The following is a 17,774-nucleotide window of genomic DNA, read 5'->3' on the forward strand; positions in this document are numbered from 1 at the left end:
CAAGCCATGCTTTAACCTACAAATACAAAACTTTGTACACATGTGTATCATGTCAGGACTTACAAAAAAGTCTCTTGGAGCCATGGTCTAAACCCCACAGGAAGTCGGCCATTTTAGATTGAAGTTCAGATTTTGACCCCATTTTTGCCGTTTAAAGCCTTTGTATTTGATCGAACTCCTCCTAGGGATTTCGATTGATCGGCTTCAAACTCGGTCAGTCTGTTCATAAGGCATGTCCCATCTAAAGTTATCAAAACGGTGAGTTTTTGAGAATGCTGAAGGGGGGTTAGCAGGGGTCAAAGTTCACCTACTCGCCGTAAAAAAATAAACTGCTATATCTCCTACACAGAAACTCAAGAGGCACCAAAGTTTCTGTGATTGATCATCATCGGGTGTCCTACAATACCCTATGGTCGAATGATGGCATCACTTAGGCCACGCCCCTGAGAAAAGGAAGTGTCATGTTTTACTTTGAATGGTCGCTATCTGACACCTTTGACCTCATCAACATGAAACTGTGCCCAGACACAGAAGACATGTTGGTGTGTTGAGGATTCCAACCCCGACCAGCTTCGATGGAGCAGCTGGGCGTGGCGGCGTGGCGAAGTGACCTGTAACGCCATCGCCATACGTTTGGCTCTCAATTCCACATTTTTGGGCACAGCTGCTCCAAACTCACAAGGATGGATCTTCATCCACTCTCGACAGGAATCCATCACAATATTTGTAGGGTGTGGCCTAATTTCTCTATAGCGCCCCCTAGAATATTTTAAATGATCAGCCCCAAGCCATGCTTTAACCTACAATTACGAAACTTTGTACACATGTGTACCATGTCAGGACTTACAAAAAAGTCTCTTGGAGCCATGGTCTAAACCCCAGAGGAAGTCGGCCATTTTAGATTGAAGTTCAGATTTTGATCCCATTTTTGGTGTTTATAAACCATTTCAGTAATTTGCCACTTGGGGTCAGTATTGCTCCACAAATGAAACAGCAGATAAACAGGATGAAGAACAATATCAGTATTTCGCCAGTAGGTGTCAGTGTTCCTCCACCAATGACAAACAGATCCACGGGCGGATGGGCGCGAAAACTTTGTGAGAGCGTTGCCATGAAATTTCTAAAAGGATAGAAATGTCTCAGATAATTTTTGTGGAATTAAATCATGCAGTAAATGTAGCGTTTTCTTACTTCTTCCAAACCATTTCAGTAATTCGCCACTCTGAGTAAGTATTACTCCAACAATGAAATAGAGTGCTTTAGAAACACAGCTGAAAATGATGAAAAATGACGAACTGTAGTACTTCGCCATGTGCATACGATCGGCTGTAAATTACACGTGGATCATCCGACTGACGCCAAATTGGATACGTATGACCTTTGTTGACCTCTAAAAAGAACAACAGCATTGAAATATATTTAGACTCCACTGCGCGTCCTACATTAATCCGCCAGCTATATTTCCTCGCTAAACCAATGAATCTGCACCACATTTTTTGCATCGTCAAGGAGCGACTCCGAACGCATCAGTGCGTACCGCCTGGTGGACGGGCGCGGAAACTGCGCAACAACTTCTGTCTTAGCACGTGGCCAGCGTTGATGGAAACTGAGCAACAGCTTCTGCGGTGCGGGCGGAGGAGCTGAAAACTGCGTGAGAGCTTCTGTGGTGGCTGGCGTGAGGCGGCGGTTGCTCGTACCCCGCGGTGGACAATAGGCCGGAGCGGCGCTTGGCTGCGAGGGCCGTTCGAGGCTGCTTGCAGCTTTAATTATTATTACGATTCTCCCTCCAAATGAATTGGCTTTTTGGGGGCTTTATCATATTCAAAAACTCACCAAACTTGGCGGAGGCCTTAAGCCTGTTTCAAATTTACGTATTTTAAAGTCGTCGCAAAAATTCCACAAGAAATGGCTCAATAGCGCCACCTAGAAATTTTCAAAGGACCCTTTGCTATTCACTTACTTCATCGTAGAGACATGAAATTTGGTACACTTGTAGAGCTCCCCAAGATGCTCAAAATTTACAATTAATGTCATAGTGCAAGTATCACAGGAAGTCAGCCATTTTGGATTGAAGGTCAAATTTTCACCCATTTTTGCCATTTACAGCCTTCGTATTTGATCGAACTCCTCCTAGGGATTTCCATTGATCGGCTTCAAACTCGGTCAGTCTGTTCATAAGGCATGTCCCATCTAAAGTTATCAAAACTGTGAGTTTTTGAGTATGCTGAAGGGGGGTAAGCAGGGGTCAAAGTTCACCTACTCGCCATAAAAAAATAAACTGCTATATCTCCTACACAGAAACTCACAGAGGCACCAAAGTTACTGTGATTGATCATCATCGGGTCTCCTACAATATCCTATGGTCAAGTGATGACATCACTTAGGCCACGCCCCTGAGAACAGGAAGTGTAATGTTTTACTGTGGTCGGTCGCTATCTGACCCTTTGACCTCATCAACATGAAACTGTGCCCAGACACAGAAAACATGTTGGTGTATTGAGGATTCCAACCCCGACCACATTCGATGGAGCAGGTGGGCGTGGCGGCGTGGCGAAGTGACCTCTAACGCCATCGCCATACGTTTGGCTCTCAATTCCACATTTTCGGGCCCAGCTGCTGCAAACTCACAAGGATGGATCGACATCACCTCCCCGACAGGAATCCATCACAATATTTGTGGGGCGTGGCCTAATTTCTCTATAGCGCCCCCTAGAAAAATTTAAATGATCAGCCCCAAGCCATGCTTTAACCTACAATTACGAAACGTTGTACACGTGTGTACCTTGTCAGGACTTACAAAAAAGTCTCTTGGAGCCATGGTCGAAACCCCACAGGAAGACGGCCATTTTAGATTGAAGTTCAGATTTTGACCCCATTTTTGCCGTTTACAGCCTTCCTATTTGATCGAACTCCTCCTAGGGATTTCGATTGATCGGCTTCAAACTCGGTCAGTTTGCTCATAAGGCATGTCCCATCTAAAGTTATCAAAACGGTGAGTTTTTGAGAATGCTGAAGGGGGGTTAGCAGGGGTCAAAGTTCACCTACTCCCCATAAAAAATCAACTGCTATATCTCCTACACAGAAACTCACAGAGGCACCAAAGTTTCTGTGATTGATCATCATCGGGTGTCCTACAATACCCTATGGTCGAATGATGACATCACTTAGGCCACGCCCCCTGAGAAAAGGAAGTGTCATGTTTTACTCTGAACGGTCGCTATCTGACCCCTTTGACCTCATCAACATGAAACTGTGCCCAGACACAGAAGACATGTTGGTGTGTTGAGGATTCCAACCCCGACCAGCTTCGATGGAGCAGCTGGGCGTGGCGGCGTGGCGAAGTGACCTGTAACGCCATCGCCATACGTTTGGCTCTCAATTCCACATTTTTGGGCACAGCTGCTCCAAACTCACAAGGATGGATCTTCATCCACTCCCCGACAGGAATCCATCACAATATTGTAGGGTGTGGCCTAATTTATCTATAGCGCCCCCTAGAAAATTTTAAATGATCAGCCCCAAGCCATGCTTTAACCTACAATTACGAAACTTTGTACACGTGTGTACCTTGTCAGGACTTACAAAAAAGTCTCTTGGAGCCATGGTCTAAACCCTAGAGGAAGTGAGCCATTTTAGATTGAAGTTCAGATTTTGATCCCATTTTTGGCGTTTATAAACCATTTCAGTAATTCGCCACTTGGGGTCAGTATTGCTCCACAAATGAAACAGCAGATAAACAGAATGAAGAACAATATCAGTATTTCGCCAGTAGGTGTCAGTGTTCCTCCACCAATGACAAACAGATCCACGGGCGGATGGGCGTGAAAACTTTGTGAGAGCGTTGCCATGAAATTTCTAAAAGGATAGAAATGTCTCAGATAATTTTTGTTGAATTAAATCATGCAGTAAATGTAGCGTTTTCTTACTTCTTACAAACCATTTCAGTAATTCGCCACTCTGAGTAAGTATTACTCCAACAATGAAATAGAGTTCTTTAGAAACACAGCTGAAAATGATGAAAAATGACGAACTGTAATACTTCGTCATGTGCATATGATCGGCTGTAAATGACACGTGGATCATCCGACTGACGCCAAATTGGATACGTATGACCTTTGTTGACCTCTAAAGAGAACAACAGCATTGAAATATATTTTGACTCCACTGCGCGTCCTACATTAATCCGCCAGCTATATTTCCTCGCTAAACCAATGAATCTGCACCACATTTTTTGCATCGTCAAGGAGCGCATCCGAACGCATCAGTGCGTACCGCCTGGTGGACGGGCGCGGAAAGTGCGCAACAACTTCTGTGTTAGCACGTGGCCAGCGTTGATGGAAACTGAGCAACATCTTCCGCGGTGCGGGCGGAGGAGCTGAAAACTGCGTGAGAGCTTCTGTGGTGGCTGGCGTGAGGCGGCAGTTGCTCTTACCCTGCGGTGGCAATAGGCCGGAGCGGCGCTTGGCTGCGAGGGCCGTTCGAGGCTGCTTGCAGCTTTAATTGTCATTTTGGTTCTTTATATTTTGGTAAAATCTGAATATGTAATTTTGATAATTTGATCAGTTACTGAATACTTTTTACCAAATCCTTTTTAGTCTTACTTGAATAATTTCTTGGGCGGCTACTTTTTACTTTTATTTGACTAAAAATATGTTGAAGTAGTTCTACTCTTGAGTAAATTTTTTGGGTAGTCAACTCACCTTTGATGAATGTGGAATTCAATTTTGCTAAATACTTTGTTACTAAATTTTTCAACTTGAATATATCAAATATTAATTTGAGAAAACAAAATTTTTGCAGGTTTTTCATGTTTCTTTTCAGCTAAAAAAGCACAATAAGTGATATACTTGCGCTGAAGTACAGCATAATGGAGGTAAATTAGTGTTACAGGAAAGTGACTGGCTGTTTTATGACTGCGTTAGATGAGGGAACACCTTTTACCTTTTTCTGTTCAAAGCTCAAAGTCCAGACACAGACACAGGCGGTCCACAGACAGGCACCACTAACCAATTTTTTTAAAAATAGCTAAAAGAAGTGACTCTACCGGCTAGAACCTCACAAGAAGAGTTTTGACATTGGGTAGACTGGTAGAAACTTTGATTCTGGAGCTGAACTCGCCCTCACACATGGATGGTACCTGAAGACGAGCAGGTCGGATAAATTTTGCCGCTGTCCGACTGGCTGGCAGCCATTTTGGACACAAACCAGGTGTGTTTGAGCAAACATGTTGAGATGGTTTCTGTTTAAACAAGAAGGTTTTATCTGCCTTATGGTTTCACCATTACAGCTGAAACAAAGATCACTGTGATTCTTTTAGTTTTAGCAAATAGTTATGTCGTTAACCGTAAATATCACAAATATTTATAGGTTTGAAGTTTGAAGACTGCAGAGAAAATTAACTAGTCACATTAAAATAAGATTTTAGGAGTTGGTCAATGGTCTTTGAACTCCATCTGCAGTTTAAGCAACATTGTGGTTTTATGAACCACAATTTGCTTAAAATTGTGGTTCATAAAACCACATCAAACCTTTAATGTAACTTTTATGAACCACATTAATGTTTTCCATAGTCTGATCAAGCTGTTTGCTGCCGATGGGAAAGTTTTAGCAGATTGTAAAGGAAGTTGTTGATTCAAAAGTTTAAAATATATTAAAAGTTGAAGTACTCAGCTTGACAAATAGGCAATTTGAACTCTGCACTGGAAGTTTACAGAGGGGTGTGTTGAGTAGGTTATGAGGTTACGTTTGAACAGAAGAATGTGATGTCCAGAGCTGGAAATGAAAATGTGCTAGTAAAATATGTAATTTTTAGAGCTTAGTGAAAGGTTATGACACTGAGATACAACCAAAACTATGCTTAGTGTTATGACCAATTTATTAAAATAGCTTTATTAAGGAAACAATAAAACTATTTTAAAGACAATCATCTGGGCATCGTCTACCATTAATAATATTGTGATAAAAAATACATACAGTCCTTGAAGTTAAGATTACTAACAGGATTCAGCAGGATTTGCTGGTGTTGATATTTATTTGTCTGTTTGGGAAACAATCTGTTCTCTGTTTAAAACTGAGAAAAGCAATTTAGAGACCTAAGGAATATAACAGATATCTAAAAAAGGACTTACTGTAATAACAATCTCATGTTAAAAGGCCACTACTAACAAACAAGCTAACTTTGCTAGCATCACAATCATTTAGCATGTCTGCATCATTAGGCCTTTTTGCTTTACATCTTTATTTCATGCAATCTTGATTTATTAAACTGCTTCTTATCCCTTGTGTCATAAAACGTGTAAAATTTAAGTTTAAAGTTTGAAAAAGTTTTAAAACAGTCTGATTTTTCATAACTTGTGTTAAATTATGTTAATTTTGGTCTTAAATTTAGCGTTTTATCCACTGCTGCATTGAAAACCCCAATAACAACACAGAGAAATTACCTCAACCTAGACAGCTATAATAAACCAACAGGAAACAAACTCAAAACCAAACCAAACACAAAGACTCATGGATCATGACAAAAAGGTTCCAGGAAGGGAAATTTGATACACTCTGTTTGCCAGAGCCAAATTTGAGCATCGCACCGAACTGTTTATGTTGAAGAAAAGATATTGGGGGGAAACAAAAAGTTGATTTAGTCTTTGTTATAATTGCTCTTCACCAATCATTGTTTTAAAACGCTAATAATCAGGCTTGGCTTTCAGCTCTGGAACCATGATGATAGGAACCTGACGATGGACACCTCCAGATTCTTTTCATTTTTACCTCACCAGCAATGTCTACAAACAGCCTCCATCGCCTGTTTTGGGTTTATTTTTAAGAGTTGATGCTTAATTCGTTCTTGGTAACATCAGTACATCAGAAAGTCTTTAGTTCTCTGGACATTTGATTGATTTAGATGGAAAGTAACACTGTTGACGAGTCTTTTGGAGAAGTGAATGTATGTTTGTTATTCTTGTTAGCCAAAGGTATTAAACCATTCTTCATCTACAACATTATTCATCTACAATATAGATGAATAATCTGTGTTGTAGGTAGTATATAAGTAAAAAGGTCATTGGGTGATTGTTGTAAACCAAGATAAGGATGGAACGTATACCATTTATGAGCTTCTTTACATTTAACAACATTTTTTAACGTTGAACTTTGGATCATTATCTAACTGTGATGGATCATAATAACACAGGGACTCCTAAAGCAAAAATCCCCAATATTTACCTGCTTACTGCATTGTAATATTCTCAGTCTGGTGGTCAGCAGCAGCTGCAGGTGGAGATCCTCCTGACTCCTCCGCGTTCCAGCGCAGCAACGCCCCATGCATGGCAGCATGGAGCCTGGACCCAGTGGGCCACCGCTCCAGGTTCTTGGAGAGAACGAAGCACTGCAACAATTCTTCAGCGGTGAGACGTTCCACAAATCTTCACAGCATACCTGAAAATATCAGTCAGCTGCAAAACAAGGTTTTAAAGAACGTCCCAGTTATTCCTAAACACGAGAATCCAACATTGGTTCAAGAGGCGCTCCATAGTTTGAAGGATTTTCCAGACTGATGTGTTTTTGTTTTTCATGGACAAGCAGGTCCTCTTGAAGTTTAGTTAAAAAGTTCAGCCTCAAGAGATCACAAATGCTTTGAACCCTCTTACGTTCAAACAAGGAAAGTGCTGGGCTATTTGAAGGATGTTCTGGTATTTCGATAAGCAGGTGTTTCTTTGAGGAGTTGTCCAGGAAGAGTGACGGAAAGTTCTCAATTTGTACTGAAGGTTTTTGAAGGCAGATCTCAAGAAATGAAAGCGTTTCTTCATCTTCTTCAGTCTAAAGTGAGATTCAAGGACACTGATGTCAAACTCTAGTTGGGGACCAGTACCTTTATATCAGCACACCTGAATCCCATAATTAGGTCAGTTGGTTTCGATTTGAGACACTTTCACAGGTTGCAGGACACTTGATCCCGAGGACTGGAGTTTTACATCTTTGTTCTTGGAGAAGGGGAGTATCTCCATTGTATCAAGAGTTTCTGACATCTGTGAATAGAAGTGTTTGACATGTGCTTGAAGAATTTAGGCTGTTGTTCAGAAAGTTTTCAGGCACTCAAAAAGATTTTTAAGTTGAGGTGAATTGTGTAAGTGTTTTTTTTTTAGGTTATACTAATAGACTGTTATAGTTGTGGCATGTGTGACGGGACCTTGGAGGGAGCCAGAACTGTCTTTGGAGAACTCCAGTTTGTCATGATTTAGTTGCTCTCGTGACGTTTTTAAGGCTTTTGAGGTGTAACTAAACAAACTGCACTGAATATAGTGGAAGCAGAACTTAGTCTGCCAATGACCTTTCATTTCAGTAGGGTTGGTCTCAAAGATGCAACACACCATTAAGTGCCAAAGAAAGAGGTGGTTTAGAAGAGGTTTGAGAGATAAGCAGGTGACTCTTGATGCTTGTTGGTGAACTCATAGCCAGATCAGGTCTTCCTACTCTTTACGCTCTTAAAATTATGCTAACAAGGTTCATGAAATCTTCAGGAAGCTTGTGCTGGTCATTGTAAAGGTGATGTTTCAGTTCACTGCTTTGTGTTTCCATCTCCCTTTTAGTGCTTTAACCACAAAACACTTTCTCTGTGAAATCGAGGATGTTTCTTCAAATTTGACTATTTCTGTCGACCTTTTCTGATCCAATAATCAATTGATGAAACATGGTTGGTGATAGTGAACCAGTGCAGGATTGTCAGCATGTCGGTGATGTTGAAGGAGTATGAAAATATATGTAATATCATTTATTATTATTGGCCCAAATGTTCATATCAGTGAATCCCTAATTGATTTTATTGAGAAGAATGACAAAAAAACCTCTTAATTATGTGACAGTAATCACCAACTGTGATCATAGCGTTATGTATATTAGTTTCCTTTCACTCTGCGTGAGTCTTGATCCGCCATGTTGTGCACCTTTCCAGGTCAGGACGTCAGCAGTGTGTTGGACAGCTCTGTTGCTGTCGACACCAGCATCCTGGAGCAATACCTCAGCAACGACATGGACCCCAGCAACTTGTGAGTCTCCGACAAAGATCATTTAATCTTTCAAAGAACTGATCGATGCTCATTCAGGCACCAATAAAACACTTAAAGGATTAACAGGATTAACTGTAAATAAAACTACAGTTTACAAAATAATTTAATTAATATTTGGTAACCAAGAATACCCAGAAATCCTTGTGTTCTTGTGTTGTTTGTTAGTTTTTACTTGGTCAGAATCAGCCTGTTGTAGCTACAGTACAATGAGAATTGGTTTTGTGCTATCTGAGCACATACTCTGTTATGTAACATCCATAATTTGACACTGACCCAGTTGGTTGTCAGATAAGTGAAGATTGCAGACGGAGACGGCTCCGTGTCGGACGGATCGAACATCACTGAGTCTCGCTTGTTTTTGTTTTATTTTCCAGCATGCTTCCTGAGTCTCCTCCCGACTCGGAGGCCTGTTCTCCTCCGCAGATACCAGGTGGTTTTAACACACATGTAAACGCAAAATCTTAAGCAATTTTTGCTCCGATTTCTAGTGCAGATATCCTAATATGCTTGAAATAAGGCAAAACTAACTTTTAAGTAAATTTAAAGCAAGATATAGGAACTTGCTCAAAGTAAATAATTTCTTAATATTGATTTAAAAAAAGTAACTCTTTTCAATAACAATATTAAGGAATTATTTACTAAAATAAGTTCCTACATCTTGCAGAAAAGTTACTTTTAAATTAGTTTGGACTTATTTCAAATGTACTAAAACATCTGAACCAAAAAGGATTTGTAAGGTTTTGTGTTTTTGTACTGATCCAGTTGAATGACAGAAGCCAAATTTCCTTCCCTTGTTGTTTCCCATGCAACTAAAACCTGTTTTCACTTGTAATGCATCGAGATGCATTCAATTTAGCATTACAGTAGTTTTTGTTTTGATAATAATGCATTTTTTAACAGAAATACAGTCTGGCTGGAACGATTAAATTGATTAGTGTGATTAATTTAAATACTCATCAACCAATTTAGTAATCAAATAATGAAATGGAGTATAAAAACTCAAAATAAACTTAATTTGACAAAAGAACAACACATTCAGAGTAGTAATTAAGCCAAAACTGCATAAAACATACATTTTGCATTTAAGATAAAAAAAAATTGTAAATTTGTAAATGTTCATTACTCAGATGAAAAAGTCTCCCTTTAAGCACCTTTTTCTATTCAATTATTAATTGCTGAATGAAAACAATAATTAATTAATTTAGTAATTTTAGGTAATAAAATGTTTATTTTCTTATTTAAAATTTATTGTTTATTTCTGTAAAGTTTATAGTTTATTTCTGTATGTTTTATAAAATAAACTTAAGTGATTAAATGAAACACATACAGAATGTGCCAATTTTTTATCTGATTAATTGATTAATCATCAGAATAATTGTTAGAATAGTATAAAAACACAGTTATACATTACTCTGCATGTTATAAAGGCTTCTGCTGTTTTTATATTTTTAATGCATGTTGTGTTTTCCCCTTTTGGCAGATCTCGGATATGAACGGTCCTGTTGGTCCATCCGTCCAGAGGTGTTTCAACCACCAACGTACTGTCACTTTAAGAATCGAGGCTCTACTCCCCTCGAGTCTGACCGACTCATTCAACCCACTTCCTGTCGGTTAAAAGATGGCGGCGGCACACCCCATTCTGATTTTCTGACCCACAACCAGTTCTGTGGTTTGGGCCTCACAGACTCTTCTGTAAAGTCTAGGACTCCACCTGATCCGCATGTTCCACCCCTTCATCAGGACACCAACCTCCCACCTAAACACTACGTGAATTCAGGAAGCATTTTGCAAGGTTACACTCCACCCACACCTCCTTCCCCACCCTTACCTCCAACCAGTACCTATATCTCCACCATGACTGACCAAGTTCTGGTCCAAAACCTCCCTGCGTCGTCTTCACACTGTGTGCTGGGTTCAGTCTCCTGGTAAGCAAACTCTTGTTTTTTAAATGTGGCTGTCTGTGGATTTTTGGGGAAATACTCAAGATCCCCTTTAAAACCGTTTGATTGGCTGTATGTGGTGTACAATGGCTGCTGGAAAAGATAAGAGTTTAGCTTGAATATTGATCTCAAAAGTTCTGCTTCATTCAAACAGAACCTTCAAAGTCTGTTTCGTTTTAACAGGCATTTGTTATGCAAATTTCACATGTATGTTTCAACTTGGGTTCTGGCTGCTTCTGAAAACAGACAAATATAGATTAATGGTTTTTGGTGTCTGGAAAATGAGCCATTTCAAAAATATCAACTCACATTTTACAGGCACTGTGCCGTTACCTAGCAACCCCAGCAGAACTGCGCCCGTTACGTAGCAGGCAGAGCTTGAGCCTGGTCAGGTGGTTTTACCACTGTATTCGCTGTACAATGGCTGCTGGAAAAGGCATGAGTTTTATTGTTGACTAACCAACCAGAAACAACTTGCTGGGTTCTTGTTGGTTGTGCAGGAGGCTCTACTTCTGCTTTTCAAAAATGTACGATTGTATAATTGTGTATCTGCCTGCAGCTATTTTCACGTTCGAGTGCAAACGTTGAGTTAAGCAGCAGCTTATTTTGATTTAAAGTGACAAGACGCCCAAAAACATCTCATTCTGAAAGAACTGAAATCTCATTATCTAAGAATGGTTTAGTTCAAGTCATTGCAACAACTCCTTCCTCTAACTTTTTTAAAATCTTGTTTGATTTGAGTGTTTCTATGAAGACGTTCAGTCAAGCTGGAAGTGAAGAAGGTTGTCATCACCCCAATGTTTTATGACGGTATTATAGGTCCAAAAACACTGCAGTGTTGTAAAAGTTTGACATTAGATGAGACTAAGATGAGTTACAGTGACTCATCACAGATGAGAGGGCGAACAGAAACGCCGCACCCTCAGTTAAAAACTGGATTAAAACAACAATGTCCAGTTATAATCCTGGATTAGATGTCAGCATTGTTCAGTTTGGCTGACTTTTGATTAACTTGATGACATTCAGTGGATAAAATGTAACTATTTTATGATCAGAGTTCAAACCAAGACGTGTAAATGGTTTGATCTTTTGCATAATATATTACTTCTTCTCTCAGACTGTTGTCTCTTTTTATTGATAGATTTATTCTTAGTTTGACTCGTCAGCCCTTAATAAAACTTAAGACAATAAATGTAAAGATAAAACTGAACTGGCTCATATTTTACATTTAAACAGGACACTATTGTGAGTTTAGATCTTTACGAAATTGTATTTAATTTTTCATCAGTTCCCAGGACAGTAAAAAGAGAAGGAGATCTGAGTCTGAGGAATCATTTGCAGCAGTTGATGTTGCCAGTTGTGACAGGGATGGGACTCAGAACACTGGAAATACTTTAATTGGACCGGGTCAGAGTTGCTCCCCGTTGCTCAGATGGGAACACTACAGGCGGGAACACTGGAGCACTTTATGCAACTCCAGCTTCCAAACACTGTAAGTAAAAATCCCTCTGAACCAGACGGTCAAATTAGGATTGGTTGAGGACATGAGGGGCATGAAATTACTCAGTCAAAAATTACAGCTAATTATTTAGCTACAAACTAAATATTTTAGGTAACAAGCTAACGGCTGGAAGCAAAATTAGGTTTGTTACTTCAATATCTAGCTAGGTTAGAGCAAACTAAATAGTGAGGTTGAAAATTAACTATTAGGGTGGCTCAGAGATAACTAAATATTTAGTTTCTGATCTGTATAGCTTGCTAACTAAGTATTTAGTTTGTTGCTAAATATTTAGTTGGTAAGCTCAATAGTAAGCTAGCTCAGAGGTAAATATTTAGTGTGGAGCTAGTTACATTGCTCTTTATGGAGCTAAATACTTAGTTTGCAAACTAAATTTCGAGGTTGGAGTTAAATATTTAGTTTGGAGCTACATAGTTAATTTAACTAAGCTAACTAAACATATAGTTTGAAACTTATATGTTTAACATTATGAATAACATTATGACTTATGAAAACTTAATACCCATTTTTTCTCTCATCGGAGGCTAAATAATCCAAGTCATTGCTGTTAATTTTTGGTTGAGTAACTTAACTTTACCAATGGCAACTCATAACCTTGTGAAAGTTGCACCAAATCAACAGAAAATGTGTTGCTTTGTCTGTTTTAGGGCGTCTCCTGAGTACCTTATTGATACAGATAAAGGCTTTAACTATTCTCCATCTGATGAGGCTTTTGTGTGCCAGAAGAAGAACCACTTCCAGGTCACAGTTCACATTGGTGTGGCTGCAGAGCCGCATTATATCAGAACAGCCAGCGATCTGCAGAAAATCGACCACTTCCAGATTAAAGTGTTTGGGATTAAGGTTCACAGCATCTTTTTTTTCAAGAAATTACACTTTCCCCTTCCAGTACTTACAAATATAAATCAAAACTGTATTTTTTGCAGCTTGAAACACCAAGCCATGAGGTGACGATAGAGCAGTCTCAACCTGACCGCAGCAAGAAGCCCTTCCACCCCGTCAGGTTTGGATTAAAACTACATTAATCTTCATAAACCAATCAGCAAATTTGAAGAGCAAATGTTTACTTTTCACATTCACTGCTACACATTTCGCAGTTGAGAAAAGTTTGTCCTTCTCACTTTCTGCTATGAAATCTGAGTTGTGACTCATCTAGAGTAATAATAACAGTTAGGCTAATTACAGCTAGCATAGCAGGTGGTTGTTTTGCTTGCTAACTGGTAGAATGGAAGGCTGCATTTCGTTTATCCTAAACATGGTGTACAAATAATTAAACTTTTATCCAACTAGCCAGAGAAAATTGTTCCAGAACATTTTTTGTCTATGTTTTCCATGACAAACTTCAACTTGGTCTTTATGTTTTCTTTAAATTGCAAAAATAAATGCACTCTACCTAGCATAACAGCTAGCTGTTTTGTAAGCCAAAGCATCAAAACTAGCCAGGCTAGTTTTACTGCTTAAAATATAAATATCTTTAATGTTATAAAACATTTATTTTAATAAAAATAGTAAATTATTAAAAAAACATTTTCAAATTTTAGCTTTATTTGAGCTAAAATTTTGTAGCGGCTAGCAAGCTAACCAAGTTAGCTTGATGGGTGTAGAGCATCATTTTTTACTCATCTCTCTGTTTCTTCACTTTTTGAATACAATTTCTGTAGGATTAAAAGCAGAAAACCTTAAAATGATGTGTTAAAACATGTCTCTGTCATCATCCAGGGTGAGTTTGCCTGGTGGCAAAATAACCACAGTAACTCTTGGACGACTGCACTTTAGCGAGACAACGGCCAACAACATGAGGAAGAAAGGCAAACCCAACCCTGACCAGAGGTCTGACAGCAGGCACAATGACACAATGAGCTACAATGGAAATAGATGCTAATGGTGTGAATGTGTGCAGGTACTTTCAGATGGTGGTTGGCCTTTACGCTGCCGTCCAAGACGAGACTTTTCTTCTGACTGGCCTGGTGTCAGAGAGGATTATTGTTAGGGTAAAACCACTTTCTGTGTAACAATATTTAAATAATCAATCCTACAGATAGGGCTGGGAGATATGGCTTAAAAATAAAATCTCTGATTTTTTTCATACCAGGTCAAATTTCCAGTTTTATTAGTTTTTTTCTTTATTTGTAAACAGTAGCTGCAAATGAGAAAAATTTTCAGAAAGTGGCTTTTGTTTCAATTATCTCTCCTGTGAGTTGTACATAAGTGTTAAAGTCACACTGTAAGAATTTCTGTTTAATTATTAGAATATAGTCATAGTATTAGCAAAATAAAATGGAATTTTTCCAGAAAATCTCTAAAAATTACAAGAAACACATAGTTTTAATAAATAATGAAGATTAATTTATTCTGGTAATATTATGACTTTATTCTTATAATTAAAATAAAAAATGGCAGCTTGGACCTAGTAGTCCGTCATAGAGTCAACCTAAACTCAAAGTGTAAAAAGATAGAAGCTGAAAACAAGATGGCTGCCCTGGGCGTGCTCTCTGAACTATGGAAGCCCAAAGAGCTCAATGCTGTTAAAAAATCCAGATTTTCCTACAATGAAATCTTCAAAAACCAACAATTCTGTTAATCAGTGAAGTTGACTTATCACCCAGCCTTACTTGTGACTGGTGAATTAAACTGATGTCCAACGCCTTAAGGCATCCAATCCAGGCCAGTTTGAGACGGACAGCGACACCTTGTGGCAGCGTGGGTCAGCACCGGACGCCGCAGTCTGTCACGGTCGGGTCGGTATCAACACCGACTCCCCAGATGAAGCCCTGGTGGTGTGTGGAAATGCTAAGGTGATGGGTGCCATCATGCAACCGTCTGACAACCGAGCCAAGCAGAACGTACAGGAGGTCGGACAAAACAAGCCGGACTTTTTCGGTTCCCACAAAAATTCTGTGAGTTCAGTGAAATAATTTTGTCTTTTAGGTCGACTCTGAGCAACTGCTTAAGAGAATCAATCAGATGAGGATAGTTGAATTTGACTACAGGCCAGAGTTTGCCTCCAACATGGGAATAGATCACACCCATCAGACAGGTGATGGTATTCACAGCTAGAACTGATACACTGTGGCTTCTAAAGGGTTAAATGTTTCATATTTATTAAAATCATGTGACATTTCAGGAGTGATCGCTCAGGAGGTAAAGGAGCTGCTTCCATCGGCGGTCAAGGACGTCGGCGACGTCATCTGCTCAGATGGAGAAGTGATAGAAAATTTCCTCATGGTTGATAAGGTGTCTCTACATTTATTATCTGTATTCAAATGTGCAATTCTTAAAGGGGACCTACTTTTAAAATTCACTTTCTGGGCGTTTTTACACTTCCATTTGGATCTCTAAAAACAGTTCGGCCATTTTTTTGGCAATGTGTGTTTGATTTATGCTGTCTGGAAAATGAGCCGTTTCAAAAGCCTCCTAATTATTAAGTCACATTGCATCGTTACCTAGCAACCCCAACAGCGTTCCACCCATTACCTAGCAACCCAACCTGAATTCCAGCATGTTTGGTCAGCTGTTTTTACCGCTGTGTGTGCTGTACAATGGCTGCTGGAAGATACAAGTATTTTGTTGTTAACTTAGTACCCAGAAACCACTTGATACATTCTTGTTGGTTGGCAGGAGGCTCCACTTCTGCTTTTCAAAGATGTACAGTTGTATAATTGAGCATTTGTTTGCAGCCATTTTTAAATGTGATAGTAAATGTTGAGTTGGGGGCGTGACCAGCAGCAGCTTATTTGGATTTAAAGAGACAAGACGCCCTAAAGCAGCTCATTCCGAACTGACCAAAATCTAATTATATAACAATGATTTTGTGCAAAAATGCAATAAACAGGTTTTAAATAACCAAGAAAGCCATGCTGAGAAGCACGATATGTCACCTTTAACGACTAATGATGAAGAAAATTCACAACATGTTATTAAATACAGCCTTAACATCACTTTCTTCCCATTACAGGAGCAGATCTTCATGGAGAACGTGGGAGCTGTGCAGCAGCTGACGAAGCTTACGGACAACCTGGAAACTCGCATCCAGGAGCTGGAAGTCTGGAACCGCAGACTAGCAAAGTTGAAGAGCTTAACAGGAAGTCTGCGCTCCAGCAGGTACTCATCTTTATTTATCTAATCTTTACATCTGTAGCTGGAGAGGAGAAACTATCGTAAAGGTGGGGTTTAATAATAAGATGAACGAGATTACAGGCAGTTATCAACTGACAGCTTTAACTGGGCCAAGAAAAGATCATCCGAGATTGGCCTCCACCTCTGAATGTCTGAATTTATAACTTAATAATAGAAGTCATTCAGGGCATCATATTAAAAATGATGCTTTAGTGAGCGCTGCTAACTAAAAAGTTAGTGACGCTAATCTCAAACGGCAGTCCAACAAATGTTAATGCTAAATGTTTGCGCAATGTGATTTATTCTTTTAACATTAGATAAGATTTTTTATTCAATATATTTGAAAAGTCTTTGAATTTATAACTTAATAAAGGAAATAATTTAGGGAATCAAATTAAAAAGTAAATACATTATAGTTAGCGATGCTAAATAAAAAAATTAGAGCCGCTAGTCATGAACAATAGTCTTGACAGCGATATGCTAACATAATTAGCTGAATTCATTGCTAAAGCTTTACGTTCAACTATGTTGATAACATGTGTTACGTCGCCTCCTATTGAGCCAAATGTGTTGTTGTGCATCTTTCTGTACAACTTGTGCTTCAGTCTGTTTATTTGTTGCCACAAACATTTGCCACTTGCTAAATAAAGCTTTTTTTAAATATGAGAGAGAATGTCAGGAGAGGAAACAGAACTGTAACATAGGCAGACTTCAAAATAAAAGCATGAAGAGAACTTCAATAAAACTTCAACACAGATGTCAAACTTCATCCAACTGAAAGTTTGCGAAACAGCCAATAAATTAATGTGCTGGAATTTAATTTACGGGAAGTGAAGTTTGCTAAATGTTTTAAAAGTTAGCAAAACCGCTAAACAAAATGTTAGCGAAGCTATTAGTGCATTAGCTGAAGTGTGTCCACCACTGGAAATGTGTATCATAAATGGTACATAAAAGTTTTATATTTTCAAGTAACTTTTTTAAAAGTTGTGATTGATTGTAATATGTAGTTTATGGAAAAACATAGAAATTCACATTTATATGAATTTTCATTCATATAAATTTATATAAATTCTCTTTATATAAATGTAATTTATTTAATGCATAATTCAGTACCCTTACAATTTTCACATCTTAACATGT

General features: G+C 38.9%; 1 protein-coding gene across 4 annotated transcripts in view; it reads left to right on the forward strand.

Annotated features, from left to right (window-relative positions):
• Positions 1–17,774, forward strand: part of LOC129352891 (myelin regulatory factor-like protein) — a 44,965-nt gene that overhangs the window by 19,788 nt on the left and 7,403 nt on the right. For 3 of the 4 annotated variants that reach the window (XM_055022092.1, XM_055022096.1, XM_055022094.1), the window contains exons 3-15: positions 7,246–7,400; positions 8,945–9,038; positions 9,434–9,489; positions 10,540–10,984; positions 12,288–12,491; positions 13,166–13,361; positions 13,445–13,521; positions 14,238–14,348; positions 14,419–14,509; positions 15,170–15,370; positions 15,447–15,555; positions 15,643–15,752; positions 16,474–16,619. In XM_055022092.1, coding sequence (XP_054878067.1) covers positions 7,316–7,400; positions 8,945–9,038; positions 9,434–9,489; positions 10,540–10,984; positions 12,288–12,491; positions 13,166–13,361; positions 13,445–13,521; positions 14,238–14,348; positions 14,419–14,509; positions 15,170–15,370; positions 15,447–15,555; positions 15,643–15,752; positions 16,474–16,619 — 1,925 coding nt within the window. In that variant the 5' untranslated portion in view covers positions 7,246–7,315. Of the gene's footprint in view, positions 1–4,976; positions 5,209–7,245; positions 7,401–8,944; positions 9,039–9,433; positions 9,490–10,539; positions 10,985–12,287; positions 12,492–13,165; positions 13,362–13,444; positions 13,522–14,237; positions 14,349–14,418; positions 14,510–15,169; positions 15,371–15,446; positions 15,556–15,642; positions 15,753–16,473; positions 16,620–17,774 lie in introns of those variants that run through there. The other variant, XM_055022093.1, reaches the window with a different exon arrangement.

Source organism: Poeciliopsis prolifica, unplaced genomic scaffold (genome assembly GCF_027474105.1).
Source record: "Poeciliopsis prolifica strain line A6 unplaced genomic scaffold, Auburn_PproV2 SCAFFOLD081, whole genome shotgun sequence".
Classification (NCBI taxonomy): domain Eukaryota; kingdom Metazoa; phylum Chordata; class Actinopteri; order Cyprinodontiformes; family Poeciliidae; genus Poeciliopsis; species Poeciliopsis prolifica.